This window comes from Phodopus roborovskii, unplaced genomic scaffold, assembly GCF_943737965.1.
Source record: "Phodopus roborovskii unplaced genomic scaffold, PHOROB, whole genome shotgun sequence".
NCBI lineage: Eukaryota > Metazoa > Chordata > Mammalia > Rodentia > Cricetidae > Phodopus > Phodopus roborovskii.
The window spans coordinates 4,178,264-4,196,565 of NW_026126638.1; the positions used below are offsets into that span (position 1 = coordinate 4,178,264).

At 50.9% G+C, this 18,302-nt stretch overlaps 3 protein-coding genes across 8 annotated transcripts in view; 1 reads left to right on the top strand and 2 right to left on the bottom strand.

The window, feature by feature from the left end:
- Tulp3 (TUB like protein 3) overlaps window positions 1–961 on the bottom strand; it is a 32,901-nt gene extending 31,940 nt beyond the window's left edge. Inside the window, exon 1 of the mRNA XM_051173134.1 lies at window positions 844–961. Within this exon, the coding sequence (XP_051029091.1) occupies window positions 844–884 (41 nt within the window). The 5' untranslated portion in view covers window positions 885–961. The remainder of the gene's footprint in view (window positions 1–843) is intronic.
- Window positions 962–2,334: 1,373 nt separating this feature from the next.
- On the bottom strand, window positions 2,335–6,663 carry Rhno1 (RAD9-HUS1-RAD1 interacting nuclear orphan 1). Of its 2 annotated transcripts, none has more exons than XM_051173056.1 (3): window positions 6,517–6,663; window positions 4,170–4,421; window positions 2,335–3,235 (listed from the first exon to the last, which is right to left on the bottom strand). In XM_051173056.1, exons 2-3 carry the CDS (start codon window positions 4,356–4,358, stop codon window positions 2,687–2,689), a joined length of 738 nt encoding a protein of 245 aa, XP_051029013.1. In that variant the 5' UTR covers window positions 4,359–4,421; window positions 6,517–6,663; the 3' UTR covers window positions 2,335–2,686. The 2 variants fall into 2 exon arrangements, with proteins under 2 accessions (XP_051029013.1, XP_051029012.1); XM_051173055.1 differs by lacking the exon at window positions 6,517–6,663 and adding an exon at window positions 6,058–6,152.
- A 385-nt stretch (window positions 6,664–7,048) lies between these two features.
- Foxm1 (forkhead box M1) lies at window positions 7,049–17,750 on the top strand. Of its 5 annotated transcripts, none has more exons than XM_051173049.1 (8): window positions 7,049–7,131; window positions 9,410–9,958; window positions 11,088–11,239; window positions 13,069–13,260; window positions 14,750–14,878; window positions 15,757–15,801; window positions 16,304–16,376; window positions 16,539–17,750. In XM_051173049.1, the coding sequence occupies exons 2-8, from the start codon at window positions 9,454–9,456 to the stop codon at window positions 17,738–17,740; spliced, it is 2,298 nt and encodes a 765-aa protein (XP_051029006.1). In that variant the 5' UTR covers window positions 7,049–7,131; window positions 9,410–9,453; the 3' UTR covers window positions 17,741–17,750. The 5 variants fall into 5 exon arrangements, with proteins under 5 accessions (XP_051029006.1, XP_051029007.1, XP_051029008.1 ...); XM_051173050.1 differs by having other exon boundaries at window positions 16,307–16,376; XM_051173051.1 differs by having other exon boundaries at window positions 11,088–11,233.
- Window positions 17,751–18,302: the final 552 nt, after the last annotated feature.

Sequence of the window (18,302 nt, forward strand, 5' to 3'; positions counted from 1 at the left end):
CCTAGCTGGCCTGAGATCGACGTTGGGGCGGCAAGAGGGGGGGGGGTTCTACCCCAACGTCTTAGTAACTTTTTAAAAGATGGTTTCGAGTCAGTTAAATAAGTACTAGTTTAAACATCAAACTAAATCCTTACACACCAAGTCTTTATTTGCAGTGGTAATGGGACAGTAAACAAAGAATGTAGTTGAAATGTTTGATTTCAATCCTCAGACAATGCCAAAGTTTTGAGCCAATGATTTCACAGGGCCCCCCATTAACTTTTCGTTAGCCCAGCAGACGAGAAACGAACAGGCTGAGGCGGCACCCCATTTGTTTTCCCAGGATCACCCTGTGGACAAGGCAAAAAGAGGGGTCTTGGCAGAGAAACAGGGGTGCACAAACAAAAGGCATGGCACAGCCTAAACTAAGACAGACAGACCATCCTGCATAAGAGAACTCTGGAACTCAAGGGGAAGGAAGAAGAAGAAAAGAACAGTTTTGCATTTTCAGCCCTCGGACTCCGTTCCAGAATTCCGCAATGACTGCCAAAAGCAACGGCCTTGGAACCAATTAACCATCACCCGCGACCTTCCGCTTCGACTCCCAGGAGGGGCCTCGTTCCACCTCGGTTTTGACTACTCCAGAGAGACACGGTGAAGGGCGAGCGCCCTGCAAGTGAGGGAATCGGAGACCCTGGGGGAGCAGGGCCAGCCGGTCCCGGCAAACTCCAAGGGAGCGGCACGAGAGTGCTGGCGGCGCGGGATGCACGGTGCCCGCCCAGCTTGGGGACCCGATCCTACCCGTCCCCCGCCCAGCCTGGAGACCCCACCAGCCCCTCCGCTACCCTCGCCCCCGCCCCTGACCTGTCCGCGCGGGGTCCCGGTGCACAGCGCGCCGCCTCCATACCCGGCCGGCCGGTGGCATCAGCGTCCAGACCCCAAGTCGCCGCGGCCGGGCTGGAGAGGATGGAGGAGGTCGGGCCCCGCCCCTGGCAACCACACCCCGCACTGTCGCCAACGCCCATTGGTCCATTGCCCGCCGCTCCCCTCTCACTGGCTAATGGCGCCAGCCGCGATGCTGGAGGGTTTCCAGGGGGCGGGAGACACCGGGAGGCGAAGGCGCGTGCGCGAGGTGAGCCCCGTCCTCCCCCCCTACACCCCTCCACCCTGGGTTGGATCCCAGTTGGCCCTGGGGGTGGCTTCTCCAATTGCTCCATTTCGCTGCCGCCTACCACAGAACTTCTCCCAGCACCCCACTGTTGCAATGAGAATAGCCAGGGTGCTGCCAGGATTGTGGTCCAGGGGTTTGTGAACTTCTGCCACCAGATGCCTCGCAGTCTGACCCGTTCCGGGATGCCCAAGACCTTCAGACTTCTAAACCCCTCACCCAAAACCCGACTGAGGGACCCCTACTTGGGAACCGTCTTCACATAACCTTTATCCCATAAAGGTAGCTGCTAAGCCTGTCCTCTCTGCAGTAACTCATGCCTCCAGCCATCAGCTCCTTTCTGGTTCTGGGCCCTCTAGGACTTTCTGACCAGAGCTACTGGATGTAGACTTGAATTGTAAGGCCGAAGTTACATTGATGTTGAATCCAGATTTTCACTTGGAAAAAAAAAAAATTGATGTATTTATGTAGAGACAAGATTTCACTACATAGTCTGGCTGGCCTAGAACTCAGAAATCCGACTGCCTCTGCCCCCTAGTGCTGGATTAAAAGCATGCTCCACCATGTCCCAGGCTATTAATTTATGTGCATGGATGTTATGCGATCATGTATGTCTGCATCCCTGGTGCCCAAGGCTGTCAGACAGAACCTGTGCCTTCTGGGCATCCCCAAATCATAACCGAAGAACCACCTCTCCAGGCCCCAGAGATTAACTTAAATAAGTACATATATATAGACTAGGGAGAACAGAACATCTGATATTTCCTAGTATCAAATTCTCACCCATATAAGAGGCTAGCGTGCCGGGTGCTAAAAGAGAAGGGTCAAAGGGTGCTATTTGTATGAGTAAGAGGACCACTGAGACACTTGTTAGCAAAGACAGCCCTTCCATTAATCCACTGTATGTACACACAATTACTGTAAGAATGCATTTTCCTACCACATTCGATAACGCCACATTTCTTCCACCGTAGTAAACAGAATCTCAAAACACAAACTTACACATCTGTCCCATATCTCCCCTACCCCACTGTATTCATCAAGGCAGAGACCCAAAGTTGTAAAGGTAGGTGTCAACTATTAACACCCTGAGTTCACATTGATTTTCTCCATCAGTGGAAGCTGTCACTGAGCCTCAAGATCAGAACCAAAAAATGTTGAATGAAACAAGTTTGAGGCAGAAAATAAATCAGCTCAGACCTTTTATAATGGGCCACACTGCTGCATGACTCACAGAAGTAGAGTTCTCTAAAAACTTGGAGCAGCCATTTATTTACAAACATTGTAAACAGTATGAGATAATTTAGAGGTTTAAACAGTTAATCTGAGGAAACTAGCAACAGTCCATGACACTAAACCCAACTCTTCCTGATACCAGGTGGCTTAAAAATCAAATCTAGAAACCAAATCCCAAGTCTAGGCCTCTAGCTAAGTCTTCCTCCTCCTGGGGTTCACTCCATTTCATTCTTTCAAGCCAGAGAGACTCTGGAAACTATGACCTCAGCAGCTTTGGAGATGTCTTAAGTTCGTGACATCCAGTCAGATCTTCACAAGGAACTGGCTCTTGTCCAGCTTCCCTCTCTCTTTAAGGTAGTTAAACAGGTGCCTTCTGCGTCTCCATGTGACCTTTATCCCATACTTCTCCTCAGGGGTGTCCTTGACCAGAACAGGCCCAGGCTCTGGGCTGCTGGGAGTTCTTGGGCCAAGGATGCAGCCTGGAAGATTGTTTTCCTTCTGGTCTGGGGAAATGGGATCTTCTCTCACAGATGACTCTGGGGTCTGGATATCAGGAGGCATGAACACTTGAGGTAAACTTTGAAGGGCATGCACTGACAGTTCCCCACAGCTCTGGGGACTGAACAGTGGCACTAAAGGCCTTCTGGGAGTGTCCTTTTCTGACTGACAGGGCTCTTCTCTGTTCCCGGATATCAATAATGTCTCTGAACTGGAAGACGGTGGACTCTCAAAGGTTAGACATGGGAACTTGCAGGTAGATCTTCGAGTTAAGTGTCTTGCCTGGCCTCGGGGACGATGTTTCCAGTGTGATGGGAACTGGCTTCCAGCTGCTGTATCAAACTGAGGTAGTACCTGTGCATAAAGAAAAAAGGTTTGGTTCAACTACCAAGGAAACGATCAAGAGACAGAACCCTCCTTTATTTCTGTCCAGAATTGTGAGAAGTCACTTATAATAAAGGACCCACCAACCAGCTTTGGGCCAGCTGTCAAGTCCCTCTGCCTTTCAGGTTGCTCCTGAGGGAGAGGAGGCGAGGTATTTGTCATCACCATGCATTGTTATGGCTGTCTTTAAACTTCACGAGAGCAGGGCTGGAAAGATCCCTGGAGGCAGAACCCAAGCTTAGCATGCTCAGTTCAGTCCTCAGCAAAGCAAAGCTCTCGAGAGGACAGGGACTAACAGACTTATCCCCAACACCTGGGAGAGGGCCTGGCAAGAGGCCTTCAGCAAAGAATGAATGGCAGCTACAAACAGGAAGTGAGGCTTCAGAAATGGGATCTAGCACACCATGTCTGTTCAATCAGTGCTTATGAACTTTTTCCTTTTCACTTTAGACAGTCTTACCATGTAGTCCAGGCTGGCCTCCAACCTGAGATCCCTCCCGTTGCCTCGGCCTCCCAAATGCTAGGATTACAGGTGTGCCTCATAATGCCATTTTTATAGGGTTTTTCTCCCTAAGGTTCAATCCATCTGACCATAGAATACCTAGTACTTTTCACATGAGTTACAGGAAATAGTCTCATTTGTAAGCTTAACATCTTTCTAGTTTCTTTACTAAGCGACTGGGTAATAAAATGCTCACTCAGAACCTTTTCAGAAAAACCTGGCAGGAAAGACTCCATTTCCATATAACATGTATTTTGGTCTGAATGAAGAAAAGTAAACATACCAGACAGGTCAGATCACCCACCACAGGCACAAAGAGTAACTGTTTCCCTGTCCCTGCTCCAAGAGGATTAAGAGTCAGTATTCTGAAAAGCCTAACACAGTAAAGGTCAAAGAACTTACCCAGGAAGTGATGGTGTCCTGATCAATGGGTTTGCTGGGTACCTGCACAGTGTGGGTAACCGGCTGCTGGGGTGGTTCATAACGGTGTTTGGGGCCCTCCAGTGGCTGTTGGTGGAATAGCAGCTGGGCTTTGTGGGACTGTCTCTGGCGTCTCTTTTTGGGAGGCATCAACAGGTAAAGGAAGAGCATTTAGTAACCACATGGTGCAGGGAGGCTTCCTGGTCTGCGTTGGGGTGCAGCTGCAAACCATGCCTGTAGAGAAGACACAGAGGCTGGGAGGAAATCGTGTGTGTGTGATTCCCCGCCCTTCACGACACATGCTGGTCTACCTACCAAAAACTACCACTCAGACCTCGGGTTGGGGGAACAACAGTTTCCCATACCACTTCACAAAACACATTATCTCAACATCATTCAAAAGCCACCTGCTGAACTCACTGCACCATGCTGATCACTAGGAACTAAAGACGGGCAAGTACTTATTCAACAGTCTCTGGCCGAGTCTTCAATCCCCAGCTCTGCCAAAAGGGAAAAGTGGGAAGGAAAGAAAGGAGCTGAGATTAGGGTCCTACCACTCGTCAGTGTAATGCAGTTTGCTTCAACTCACTGCACAGAAGGCTTTCTGAGTGGGAAGACACCTAACCTGCGAATAAAGAGCTGGGAGAGCAAGAAGGTCACTCCCGGCTGAGGAGCACCATAAGCCTCAGCACCTTAGGCTGCAACAGTACCACTTGGCTATACACTAGCCCTCTTATAATTATTTTTGACACTCACTATTTTGACTTTGTAAAGACAGGGCCTCAACACAGCATAGGCCGGCTTCAAATTCGCTACTGTAGTCTCTGCCTCCCCAGGTGCTTTTCCTGTTGCTGCCATAAAACACTCTGAGGAAGGCAAGTTAAGGAAGGAAGGAAGGAAGGAAGGAAGGAAGGAAGGAGGAAGGAAGGAAGGGCCGTTTTTGGCTCACAGTTCCAGCATACAGTCCTGTGTTGGAGAAGTCATGTCAGCAGGGGCTTGAAGGCAGAGGAGCACATCCCTTGAGCAGGCAGGATGCAGATGAATGAATGTGCACCTCCCGAGGATGCGAATTCAGGGTGGGTCACCTCACCTCAGTCTAATCTAGACAATCTCTTACAGACGGGCCCAAACAAAAAAAAAAAAAAAAAAAAAAAAAAAAACGTTAAGTCAGGTGTTGGCTCCCGTCTGCTCAACCTTTGCTTCTTTTTATTTACTCTGAGATAGTGTCTCACTATTGTAGCTTTGGCTGACCTGGAGCTGGCTATGTATACCTGGCTGGCCTGGAATCCAGATTCGGCTGCCTCTGCCTCCTGCGTGTTGGGATTAAAGGCATGCACCACCAGAACATCTTTTTCAGACTACGGTAGCCCAGAGTGGCCTCTAACTCGGGATCCTTTTGTCTGACCCCAGGACTATAGGCATGTGCCACATGCCTAGCTGCCTGCAACTCTTGCTAAAGGCAAAACTCAGTAAGGCTGAAGGCCCTGTTTCCTGTCCCACAGCATTACGCACTCCTGCGTGACCTTCATTCAACCTTTGCACTCACCAGGCCTCCTCCAGTCAAAGCAGCCTTCGGTTATTATTCTATCTGCTTCGAAAGTTTCCCTCCCTCCCCTGTGTAATGGGTAACAGAGCTTACAGTACATCTCGACTCATTAAAAAAAAAAAATTAAGAAAAGAAAAAGAGAGAAAGAGCCTTCCCTGTCCTGAGTCAAGATTGTCTCGTTAAAATAAATACTCAAAATATCTCAGAAGGCTGCGAGAGGGCCAGCCGGTGGCCCCAGCTACTCCGAAGACGGAGACGCGAGGGCCGAGAATTCTACACCTGGGGGGACCTTGTGTGAGACAAATCCCACCCAGCGGCCTCTACCTTGTTCCTCTGTGGCTAGAATTCTACGGATCTCATTCTGTGCTCCCTGTCCATCAGACGGACGGCGGGCCGGGAGGGGAGGGGAGGGGACGCCCGGGGCCGCCTGCCATTGTGCCTCCCGCTAGAGCAGGGCGAGTACGTAAGTCAGCATCTTGTCTGTGTCCCTCGAGGCTGGACGGAGGCGGAGGCGGCGGCGGCGGGCAGGGGCGGGGCGTAGGGCGCGGAACCGCGGCGTGGGGGGACACGCAGCACCGCCGGCCGCGGCGGTGGGGGAGCCGGGGCGGCGGCTGGGTCTCTCACCGGCCGGGCGGCGTGCGCTGCCCCGGAAGGAGGAAGGGAGGAAGGAAGTCGGCGACCGCGGCTCCCTGGGCACGGCCGCGGCGGAGCAGACCGCCGGCCGCCGCCCGCGCGTCCCCGCGTCCCTCCCGCCGCCCCTCGAGCCCCCCGGCGTCGCCTTACCCGCCCTCCCGGCCGCCGCCGCCGGCCGCCGCTCCTCAGGACGCCGAGCGTTCGGGGCCGGAACCCGGAGACAAGCCGGTGCCGATTGGCGACGCTCCGTCACGTGACCGCAACGCTCCGCCGGCGCCAATTTCAAACAGCGGAACAACCGAAAGCGGCGCTGCGGGACCCACCCCCCGGCCCGGGCTTCAGCCCCACCCGGCCCCGGCCTCCCACCCCGGCCACCCCGCCGGGACCCGCCGCCCGGGCCCGGCTCGGCCCCGCGTGGAGCAGCCGCGGCGTGTGAGGTGAGTGCGCTGCAGGAGCAAGTCCCGGGCCCGGCCGGGCCGGGCCGGGCGAGGGCTCGGAGCCGGGACCGCCGGGGCTGCGGGGCGCGAGGGGGTGTCGGGGACCGCCGGGGAGAAGGAGTGAGCCGCCGGCCTCCGCCCTCCCGCCGCGTTCTCCCAGCACCCGGGGACCCTGGGAGCAGGCCTGCCCCCCGAGTCTGCACACGCAGCCAGCCCTGCCTCCCTGGCAGGGCGGGATCCTCGCTGAGTGTTGCTGCAAGGTTCCCGGCTCAGGGTGGAGGAGAATCGGGTCCGTGGGGTGACTCTGCAAGTCGCCTCCGGTTGGAAGGTATTGGGAGTATTCGGAAGGCGCTGGTCAAAGAGAAGACATACCCTGTGGGGGGTGAGGGTGGTGGGGGTGGGGTGTCTGCTACTTGGTTGGGATGGGGTGCAATGTGCAGCAATTTGGAAACTGAGATTTTGAAGGTAGAGAAGACGAAATGTAAAGGAAAGGCAGCCACGGGGCGGTAGGGACCTGAGGACTCTTAAGCAGCTGGCGGATGTCAAAAATGGGTAATCCTTTTTGGCAGGTGTCCTTTAAAAAAAAAAAAAGACAGCTGGTTTCTCTATTTCTCAAGGGACCTCAAAATAGAATGACAGGATTTAACTTAATGATAAGCTATTTTACATATATCTATAAAAATCTATGAACTGCTTCTTCTAAAGAAAAGACTAGGTCCTTAACATTTCAAAGCCACTTTAGCGTAGCAAGGCCTGTAATCTCAGCACTGACTAAAGTGGAGGCCAAAGGCTCAACAGTTCAAAGCCAGCCTGTGCTACATGAGACTGTGTCTCAAAAATAAAAGGTACCTTAAGCATATTGGTAGAACATCTTAGGCAGGAGGTGGGCATTGTATTACAATCTTACTTTGAAGCAGAAAATTAAGGTGTATAAAGTAACATATCAACAGCTAAAATGCCATAAATACTTACAAGTATGGAGGTAGCACTGTAAAGATGGTTTGCAGATTTTTTTTTTTTTTTTTTTTTTTTTACTCCCCTGGTTTTTTGAGACAAGGTTCTCTATGGCTTTGGAGGCTATCCTGGAACTAGCTCTTGTAGACCAGGCTGGTCTCGAACTCACAGAGATCCACCTGCCTCTGCCTCCCGAGTGCTGGGACAAAAAACATCACCGCCATCTCACACACACACATACACACACACACACACACACACACACACACACACACACACTCAGCTAGTTTGCAGATTTTGAAGGAAAATACTCTTTAGAAAATTAATGTAATGGGCTAGAGAGATGGCTCAGTGTTTACTAGCTCTTGGTACCATTCTAGAAGAGGTTTTTTTGTTTGTTTAATTCGAGAGGACTGGGAATTTTATTGTAGAGTGCTTACCAAGCATACACAAAACACCCCAGTTCAATTTCCAGCACCACTAAAAACCTGTCATTCTAGCAGGTAGAGGCAGCAGAATTAGAAATGTAAGGTCAGCTGCTTTGTTTGAGACCAACATAGCTAGAAGAGAGTATGTCTCCTCCAGGAAAAGGGCACTGTGGGTAGAGTCTTTGCCTACTGTGTATGGAGCCCTGAGTTCAATCACCAGTACTGGAAATGTGAAATAAATGACTGCATGATCTGCACAACTTTGCAGAAGGACCTTACATAGGAAAGCTTCCCCCATTGGAGGTCTTGCACACTATTCACAGGTGCCTCTGGCGGTGCGCCCTGAACCTGTGACCTGCAGATAGAAACTTTATCAAGGCTTTGTCATAGAACGGGTTGCAGAGTCAGGCTTTGGTCAGGACTCCTATGTCCATCCATTTCTCGTTGTTCATCCCTCTCTACAGTCATTGCAAGTGATCTTCTGGGGGATGTGTCAGCATCTTCACATTGATACAGATGCCTTCTCACTTAGTCTGTTGAACAAACATCAAAAAGAGTTTTTACATACTTATGGTGTGGGGGTGGGGGTGCCCTCATGCCACAGCATGTATGTGGAGATGGGAGGACAACAGTCAGGGGTTGGTTCCTTTTACCAGTCCCAGGGATTGAGTTCGGGTGTCAGGCTTAGCAGTAGGCAACTTAACTCGCTGAGCCATCTTGTCAACGCCAAACAATCTGTTTTTTGATTTGTTTGCTTTTTTTGTAGTATTGGGAACTGAACCTAGGGCCTTACACAAGCTAAGCAAGCATTCTGTCACTAAGCTATGTTATATCTCTGGCCTGCCCAAACTTTCTTAAGTTTCCAAGAGATGGACTCCAATTCAATCCCACATTCCCCTCCTGGATTATTTGTTGGCTGTGATTTTTAGCTTTCCTTGGTCAGAAGTAGGGTTTTCTTTGCTTTGTTTTGAGACAGCATCTCATGTGGCCCATGCTGACTTTGAACTCACTGTCTGGCTGAGGGTGGCCTTGAACCTTGTAGGTTCTGGGATTACAAGTGGACAACAAACCCAGCTTCTGTCCTTATCGTGTGAGGGCTTGGCAGGTCCAAGCAGCATTCCCTGGGCCTTTTCAGCTTCTGCTTTTGGCCAGTCATGCAAAGGATTACTTCCAGTTTGTCTCAGCTCAGCAGATCTGTGACACTGAGCTTCTCGTCCTCTGCAGGGTCAATGCTTGTGATTCTCAATGGAGAGTGAGAGCAGAGCTTCATGATGAGAACCAGCCCCCGTCGGCCACTGATTCTCAAAAGACGGAGGCTGCCCCTTCCTATTCAAAATGCCCCGGGTGAAACATCAGAGGAGGAAACAAAGAGACCCCCTGCCCAGCAGGAGCCGACTCAAGCACAGGCCTCCCAGGAGGTGGCAGAGTCCAGTTCTTGCAAGTTTCCAGATGGAATCAAGATTATCAACCACCCCACCATGCCCAACACACAAGTGGTGGCCATCCCCAACAATGCTGACATCCAGAGCATCATCACAGCACTAACCGCCAAAGGGAAAGAGAGTGGCAGCAGTGGACCCAACAAGTTCATCCTCATCAGCTCTGGGGGGACCTCATCTCACCATCCCGGTCCCCAACCTCAGGCCCAAACCAGCAGTGATTGCAAGAGGACAGAGGTGATCACCGAGACCTTAGGACCAAAGCCAGCAGTGAAGGGTGTGCCTGTTCCCAAGCCACCTGGAGCCCTTCCAAGGCAAAGACAGGAAAGCTGTGGTATGTGGTTTGTAAGGCAAAGGGGTGTGGAGGCTGGTCCTTCTCACTGGTAAGACCTGCCTGCAGTCAGTCATGCTGATGTCTGTGGTAGACAGGAATGTAGGAGGGATCAAGGCAAAGGCTTGCTATTCTTTATCCTGAAAGCAGACCATCTGGACACTGTTGAAAGGGTTGCAGTAATGTAGCCTTCCCATCCCTCTTTTTTTTCCCCGTTTTTTGAGACAGGGTTTCTCTGTGGCTTTGGAGGCTGTCCTGGAACTAGCTCTTGTAGACCAGGCTGGTCTAGAACTCACAGAGATCGCCTGCCTCCCCAGTGCTGGGACTAAAGGCGTGCACCACCAACGCCTGACTCCCATCACTCATGTTCTACTGGAAAAAGATTTGTGGATTAGCTGGCTGGTCGGTTGGTTTGGTTTTTTTCTTTGGGTTGACTGTGTCTTAGTCACCGTTCTATTGCTCTGAAGAGACACCGTGACCAAGGCAACTCTTGTGACAGAAAGCATTTAATCGGGGCCTTGCTTGCAGTGTCAGAGGGTTAGTCGGTGTTCGTCACAGTGGGGGCATGGCAGCATGCAGGCAGGCCCTGGGGCAGTAGCTGAGAGCTCTACCCTGCCTGATCTGGGGGCCGACACAGGCAGGCAGAGAGAACCTGGGCCTGGCATGGGTTTTTGAAACCTCAAAGCCCACCTCCAGTGTCACATTTCCTCCCACAGGGCCTTTCTAATCCTCCTTCCCAATCCTTTGAAATGGTGCCACTCACTGGTGACAACGCATCCAAGCATATGAGTGTAAAAGGGCCATTCTTACTCAGACCACTGCCACCTGGAAGGAAGCAAATCTTCATCTGAAAGTGATAGACTGGAGCCTGGGGGGAAGAAAAGTGACTTGCTTGTGTCGCTTTCCAAAAATTGCCTTGACAGATGCCTAGGGTTCCATCTGGCTCGTTGAAATGTAGTTCAGTACTCCTGAATTTCTCCTTCCGTCTGTCACAGAGCAGAGTAACTTGCCATGTGTTCCCTGCCCCTAAGAGAGTGGGACTTGGAGGGGTTGTCTCCAGCCATTGATTTTGATGGAGATTCGGGGCACCTGAAGAGGCTGCTAATGGAGTCTTGGGTTGTTTTCCTTACAGCTGGCGGTGAAGTGACAGGCTGCACACTGGACAATAGCTTAACCAACATCCAGTGGCTCGGGAAGATGAGTTCTGATGGGCTGGGCCCCTGCAACATTAAGCAGGAGATGGAAGAGAAGGAGAATTGTCACCTGGAGCAGAATCAGGTTAAGGTGAACTGTCCTGCCACTCATTAGGGAAGTCAGAACGAGCGAGTACAGGGGATTTCTAAGACGGGAAATGGGTCAAGGAGAGCTGCTTGAAAAAACATCCAAGTTCTCACATTGGCACTACTTAGTGCTTTTGTGTGTAATTTTTCTTTAAAAACATTTTTTTGAAAAGGTATTAGAAAGTGACCCCTAGTTCTTGAATATAGTACCTAAAATTATGCCACTAGTAAGACAAAATGCTAGCTGGGAAGTGGTACACATGCCTTTAATGGGCGGCAGTGCCAGGCCTGGTTTACAGAGCTCAGGACGGCCAGGGCTACACAGAGAAACCCTGTCTCCAAAAACAACAGAAAAGACTGTGCCACTGAGCTATATTTCTAACCCTGTTTAATTTTTACTTTGAATCAGGGGCTGGCAAAGCTGACCTTGCTTGGGTCCTCCTGCCTCAGCCTTTGAGTAGCTAGGATTGTAACTGTGCGCCCTCACACCCAGCTCTGTGACATGTGAGTTATTTGACTGTCTGGGATCTCTTAACTGTCCCCCTCTGTGGCTCATGGATGGCATATTCCTGGCTTACTTTGTATTTCTCTAGCACTGGGTTTACTATCCTGGGTTTAATACCCCTTAGTAGATATTCAGTAAATGATTAAGAGTCTCAGTTAAGGAAGCCATTTGGACTTTTGTCAGTATGAATTGAGTGTGGCCTCATTAGGAGATACACTGTAATATTTGTCTGTGTGAGAGAGTCAGATCTTGGAGTTAGAGACAGTTGTGAGCTGCCATGTGGGTGCTGGGAATTGAACCTGAGTCCTCTGGAATAGTAGTCAGTGCTCTTAACCACTGAGCCATCTCTCCAGCCCAAATGTGTTACTGGAAAGCATTTGTCCCACACTTTTGACTGTTGCTTCTATCCAAACACTGAAGCAGGGTAGGCTTACATCTCATCAAGACCACAAATGGAATTCTAAGTCCTTCAACCTGCAAGTCTGAAAATGAGCATGGACTCATTCAAGCCATCGTGGAAATTGGCTGGAAGAGCCCCCCTTGTTTTGTTTTTGAGACAGGGTCTTATTATGTAGCCTATGCTGGCGTAGGAAAGGTTATGTAGCTGAGGATGACCTTGAGCTGCCATCCCCCTAGTGCTAAGATTAGACATGTGCCACCACAACCCACTTTTTTATGTGGTGCTGGAGGTCAAACCCAGGCCTTCATGCATGTTGGGCAAGTATTGTACCATCTGAGCTATGTCCCCAGCTATGAGGCTTCTTCTAAGGCAGTTTATCTCCAGGAAAAGATGGAATTGAATCAGTTCCTAATTGGTTGGGGCCTAGACTAACATCCACCTGATCATTGATTATAAACTTTAATTCCATTATGAAATATGGTCTCAAATAAGTTTGTTTTCCTGGTCGGTGGTGGCACACACATTTAGTTCCAGCACTTGGAGGTAGAGGCTAGCAGATATCTGTGAGTTCAAGGGCAGCCTGGTCTACAGAGTAAGTTCTAGAACTCTGTGTAGCCCCACAGAAAAACCCTGTCTCGGGGGAAAAAAAGCTTGCTTTTATTATAGTTTAGAGCAGTGGTTCTCAACCTGTGGGTCATGACCCCTTTTGGGTTACATATCAAATATTTACATTATAATTCATAACTAGCAAAATTACTGTTATGAAGTAGCAACAAAATAATTTTATGGTTGGGGATCACCACAGCATGAGGAACTGTACTAAAAGGTCATAGCATTAGGAAGGTTGAAAAGGGCTGGGGGTGGGAATGGTTTTCACAAACCCCTCTGTCATTGTCTGTTCTCTCCCTCGGTTTCTTGAACCGCACAGGTTGAGGAGCCCTCAGGAGCGTCCACGTCTTGGCAGGACTCTGTGTCTGAGAGGCCGCCCTACTCTTACATGGCCATGATACAGTTTGCAATCAACAGCACTGAGAGAAAGCGCATGACCTTGAAGGATATCTACACTTGGATCGAGGACCACTTCCCCTATTTTAAGCACATTGCCAAGCCAGGCTGGAAGGTACTGTGTCCCTTAGCCAATGTCAAGATCATTGTAATAACTGTTTCTCTTTGCATCAGATTGTGTCTTAATGAAAAATAACAACAAACCATTAATTTCCTGAAACATCTGTCAAGTGGGCAGGGCCTTTCCTTTTTCTCTCGTTTTGATACAGTCTCACTGCAAGGGCTAGGCAGGCCTCAGACTTAGTCTTTCAGTTTCAACCTTGAGAGAGGATGAATTGCAGGCGTGTGCCACCTTGCCCACCTGAGCAGGTTTTGTCTTGTTTTTCTGTCCAGCTATTATTTATTGTGTGTGCAGTGCTTTGCCTGCATGTACCCCTGCAGGCCAGAAGAGGGCACCATATCTCATTACAGGTGGTTGTGAGCCATCAAGTGGTTGCTGGGAATTGAACTTAGGACCTATGGAAGAGCAGCCAGTGAGTGCTCTTAACCTCTGAGCCATCTCTCCAGCCTTTGTCTTGGTTTTCATCTCAAGCATTGGGACTCTGAGACAGATGCCGGGGAATCTGTGTCAGAATCAGAAAGTGTGTGTGTGTGTGTTGTGGGGGTTACATGTAAAGGTTAGAGGACAGTTTGTTAGAGTTGTTTCTCAATGTGAGTTCTGGGATTGGGCTCAGAGTTGGCAGCAGGTACCTTTACCCACTTTTTAGTCCCTTACATTGAAAAGCTTGGGTAGAAATGGGATTTGCCATGCTGGAGCTATAGCTCAATGGTAGAGTATTCACCCACCATGCACAGAAGCCTGGATCTGGATTTGAAGTGGGATTTGCCAGGAAGAATGACATCTGACCCCTGCTTGAACCCGCTCTGACCTCACATCCTCTCTATAGCCTGTCCCGAGTTTTGTCTATCTGGCCATGGGTAGCAACGCTTCAGTTGTATTTAAAAAAAATCAAAATTTCCAGTCCCTGAGATAGGATCTTGCTGGGTAACCCAGCCGAGCTTTGACCTCCGCATCTTCCTGCCTTGTCTTCTCAGCACTGGGAACATGGGTGTGCACCACCGGGTCCAGGCATAGAGATATATTTTTTTCCTGCTCTGCTCCTGCACCTCAGTGTTTCTCAGAGGACTGTGCAGTAGACAGCAGTCTTCTCGTTTCTCCTGATGCCAAAGAGCATGAAACACTTCTGGAAAACAGGGTTCTTGGCTGCCAGGCTTAGTCTGTCTTCATTTTTCTGCTCAGGTGATGAGGCAGAAGTTGCAGGTGTAACTTTTCACCTATTCCTGCCCTGGGATAGAGAGGGACGCTCCAGCCTATAAGACCTTAAGAGCCTGGACCTGGGCTAGATGTGTTTTATCTCCTGGGGTGTGTGGCTGGGGTTAGCTCAGCAGTGTGGCATGCCAGGAAGGGAGGTGCCAACAGGTGAGATTGCAAGGACCCTGAGCATAGTCTCTGTTGAGCATAGTGGAAGACTCCCTGCCTTTCCCAGCGCACTCCCAGGGTGATGTTTCCCAAGCTAACCAAGCGGCTTATGTTTCTCTTTCAGAACTCCATTCGTCACAACCTCTCTCTCCACGACATGTTCGTTCGGGAGACATCTGCCAATGGCAAGGTCTCTTTCTGGACCATTCACCCAAGTGCCAATCGCTACTTGACATTGGACCAAGTGTTTAAGGTGAGTGTCCCTGTTGCATCTAGAGAGGCAGAGTTGTTAGTTATAGAGCCTTCTGGAAAGGAGCGGTGTTCCTCCTGATGTTCTCTGAGAGCTAGAAGTCAGTCGGCCAGTTAATGACTTGCATAATGCCCTGAGCTCCGGTGACAGATACCAGGTGACACTGCTTTGCCCTGAATCAGATCACATAGAGAACTGTTCTGTTCCCGAATAGAGAGGTCTTTCTCGACTCCCCAGTTAGCGCACGCTTGTTGAAATACAGCTTCCAGGTCTCTTACTTGGAGTTGTGATCAGTGAATCTGGGATGGGCTTAGTAATTGGGGGGGGGGGCATCTGTGTGCCAGTGCATGTGCAGAGCCAGAGGAGGACACTAGGTGTCCTGTTTCATCACTTGGAATGGGGTCTCTCATTGAAACTGGAGCTAAGCTGATGTCAGCAAACCCCATCAATCCGCCCGTCTCCACACCCGCCTCTTGCAGAGCTGGGGTTATAAGCACATTCATGGCCAGCCCTGGCCTATTTTATTTCTTAATGTAGGTATTGGGATCTGAACTCAGATCCTTATGTTTATACAGCAATCTGTCTTACCCACTGAGCTATCTCTCCAGACATGTAATTTGTATTTCCAGTTTTGCTCCAAAGAAACCCTTCTTTAAGTCCAGAGACCAGGAGTGGAACCATAACATGTTTTCAGAAAAAAAATTGTTTGGGGGACTCAGTGCCCATAAGAAGGCTGTTGCTGGACTGTTCTTCTGGAAGGGACCATTACTCATGGTGTCCCTTGGCACCCATCTAATAGGTTTCTTCCTAGTCTGGGTAGATTGACCACACTGGTGGTAACTTCATCTCATTTCTCTCCCTCGATGCCTGGCCGCCACCAGCCACTGGAACCAGGGTCTCCACAATCGCCCGAGCACTTGGAATCAGTAAGATTCTTTTCCTCTGGCTCGGGGCTTGGCCTTATTTCCCTTCACTGCTCAGCATGGCTTTAGTGGGCAGAGAAGCTGTGATGTGGGGAGGGCACTATGTTTGGCCCCATGGCTGCTAGCCCTAAACACAGCACCACAAAGGTGTGCTGAGCAGAGCAATGTGGGCACTGCAGGGACAAGCGCATGACATGGGCCTTGCAGGTGGCAGCAGAAGCCTCTTCTCTCAGCCTGCCTTTTCTTTGTCTCTCTGATAGCCATTGCATTCCCTGGGGGTGGTGAGGACCATGGGTCAGGTGTCGCATTGTCCTGTCCTCATAATGTCTGTGGCTGTCCACTTTACCCTAGCATGGCTTGACAGATTGTACCTACCTGCATCCATGATTCAAACTAGTGTTTTCTTTCTGGGTTGTTTGTTAGGCCAATGGCATCAGCTCAAGTTGGTGGGGTTGTGCTGTCTTCCCTTACCTTATTAGCCCCGGTTTCTTTCTCTCCCCATAAGCAGCAGCAGAAACGACCCAATCCTGAGCTCCGTAGAAATGTGACCATCAAAGCTGAACTTCCCCTGGGCGCACGTGAGTATGCGAGTGGGCCTCAGACCTGCCCAATCCTATTCTGGGGCCTGTCTTCAGGTGTCTCCAACTCAAAGGATCTGAGCCCGTAGCTGAGCAGAGCCCCTGGAGTGGGAAGGAGTGGGCCCTCAGCTTTGCCACCTCTGATCCCCTGCTTCCTCCTAGGGCGAAAGATGAAGCCCCTGCTCCCACGGGTCAGCTCGTACCTGGTGCCCATCCAGTTCCCAGTGAACCAATCTCTGGTGTTACAGCCCTCGGTGAAGGTGCCACTGCCTCTGGCAGCTTCACTTATGAGTTCAGAGCTCGCCCGTCATAGCAAGCGAGTCCGAATTGCACCCAAAGTACTGCTAGCCAATGAAGGGGTAACCTCACTTCCTGCTGCAGGACCAGTGAAGGAGGAGAAACCCCTGCTTGAAGAAGGACTATTGCCTTTGCTCCCTATTCAGTCCATTAAGGAGGAAGAAATCCAGCCTGGGGAGGACTTGGCACACTTAGAGAGGCCTATCAAAGCGGAGAGCCCTCCCTTGGAAGAGTGGCCTTCTCCGTGTGCATCACTGAAAGAGGAACTATCCAATTCCTGGGAAGATTCTTCCTGCTCTCCCACCCCAAAGCCTAAGAAGTCCTATTGTGGGCTCAAGTCCCCAACCCGGTGCGTCTCAGAAATGCTGGTGACTAAGCGAAGAGAGAAGAGGGAGGTGAGCCGGTCTCGGAGGAAACAGCACCTTCGGTCTCCCTGTCTAGATGAGCCTGAACTGCTCTTCTCAGAGGACCCCAGCACATTGCAACCAGCCATGGAGCCCCTACTCCTGGCAGAGTCTTCAGAGCCTGCATCCCAGCTCAGCTGCCCTCAGGAGGAGGGAGGACCCTTCAAGACCCCCATCAAGGAGACACTGCCCATCTCTTCCACTCCTAGCAAATCTGTAATTCCCAGAACCCCTGAGGCCTGGAGGCTGACACCCCCAGCCAGAGTTGGGGGGTTAGATTTCAGCCCAGTACGAACCCCCCAGGGCGCCTTTGGCCCCTTGCCTGACTCCCTGGGGCTGATGGAGCTGAATAGCACACCTCTGAAAAGTGTTCCCCTTTTTGACTCACCCCGGGAGCTCCTCAACTCAGAACCCTTTGACCTTGCCTCTGACCCCTTTAGTAGCTCTCCGCCCCCGCATCTGGAGGTCCCCAAGTCAGGCTCCCCCGAGCCTCAGGTCCCCAGCCTTTCAGCCAACCGTTCTCTCACAGAAGGCCTGGTCCTGGACACAATGAATGACAGCCTCAGTAAGATCCTTCTGGACATCAGCTTCCCTGGCCTGGAGGAGGACCCTCTGGGCCCAGACAGCATCAACTGGTCTCAGTTCATCCCTGAGCTGAGATAGAAGCAAGGCCTTGTCACTCAAGCTGTCCACTATCCTGGCACTTGCGTGGCTGGTTAGTGCAAGGCTCAGTGTACCCCAAGTCCTGGGGGAAGCTAGCGGGCAAGGGCTGAGCTATGCCCTTACCTAATTATGCCAAGACCATAGTCACATCTAAGCCACTGCTGGGACCTATGCATGCGGTAGGGTCTCCCAGAGAGTCTGCTGGTAACTGAAGGGTGGGTGTGGCAAAAGCAGTGGCGGCCAGGAAGGGCCCAGTAGTCACCTGCTGCTCCTGGCAGGGTAGCCCTTGTAAATGCTGTAAGCCCCAAATTGTCCTCTAATTATAAAGTAAGCTTATTTCCTTAGGTCATTATCTAGAGACGGCCAGGGGTGGGTAGGGGGACAGGGGTGCACTTTGCTTGTGTCCTGTGGGGGAGGGACCTGCGGTGCAGTTTCTTCCACACTTGTGGGTTCTGCTGTAGGCACCTAGACATACAGGTTGGTCTTCCAGGGTCCCGCTTACTGCCCTTTCCTGACACCCCCATGCTTCCAAGCCAGTGGTCCTGCAAGAAGAAATGTGCTG

Coding starts and splice junctions, on each gene's coding strand:
- Rhno1 (XM_051173056.1), bottom strand. CDS start 4,358: ATGCTCTTCCTTTACCTGTTGATGCCTCCCAAAAAGAGACGCCAGAGA. Junction 3,236..4,169: donor AGGACACCATCACTTCCTGG/GTAAGTTCTTTG, acceptor CTTTATGCACAG/GTACTACCTCAGTTTGATAC.
- Foxm1 (XM_051173049.1), top strand. CDS start 9,454: ATGATGAGAACCAGCCCCCGTCGGCCACTGATTCTCAAAAGACGGAGG. Junction 13,261..14,749: donor TTGCCAAGCCAGGCTGGAAG/GTACTGTGTCCC, acceptor TTTCTCTTTCAG/AACTCCATTCGTCACAACCT. Junction 16,377..16,538: donor TGAACTTCCCCTGGGCGCAC/GTGAGTATGCGA, acceptor GCTTCCTCCTAG/GGCGAAAGATGAAGCCCCTG.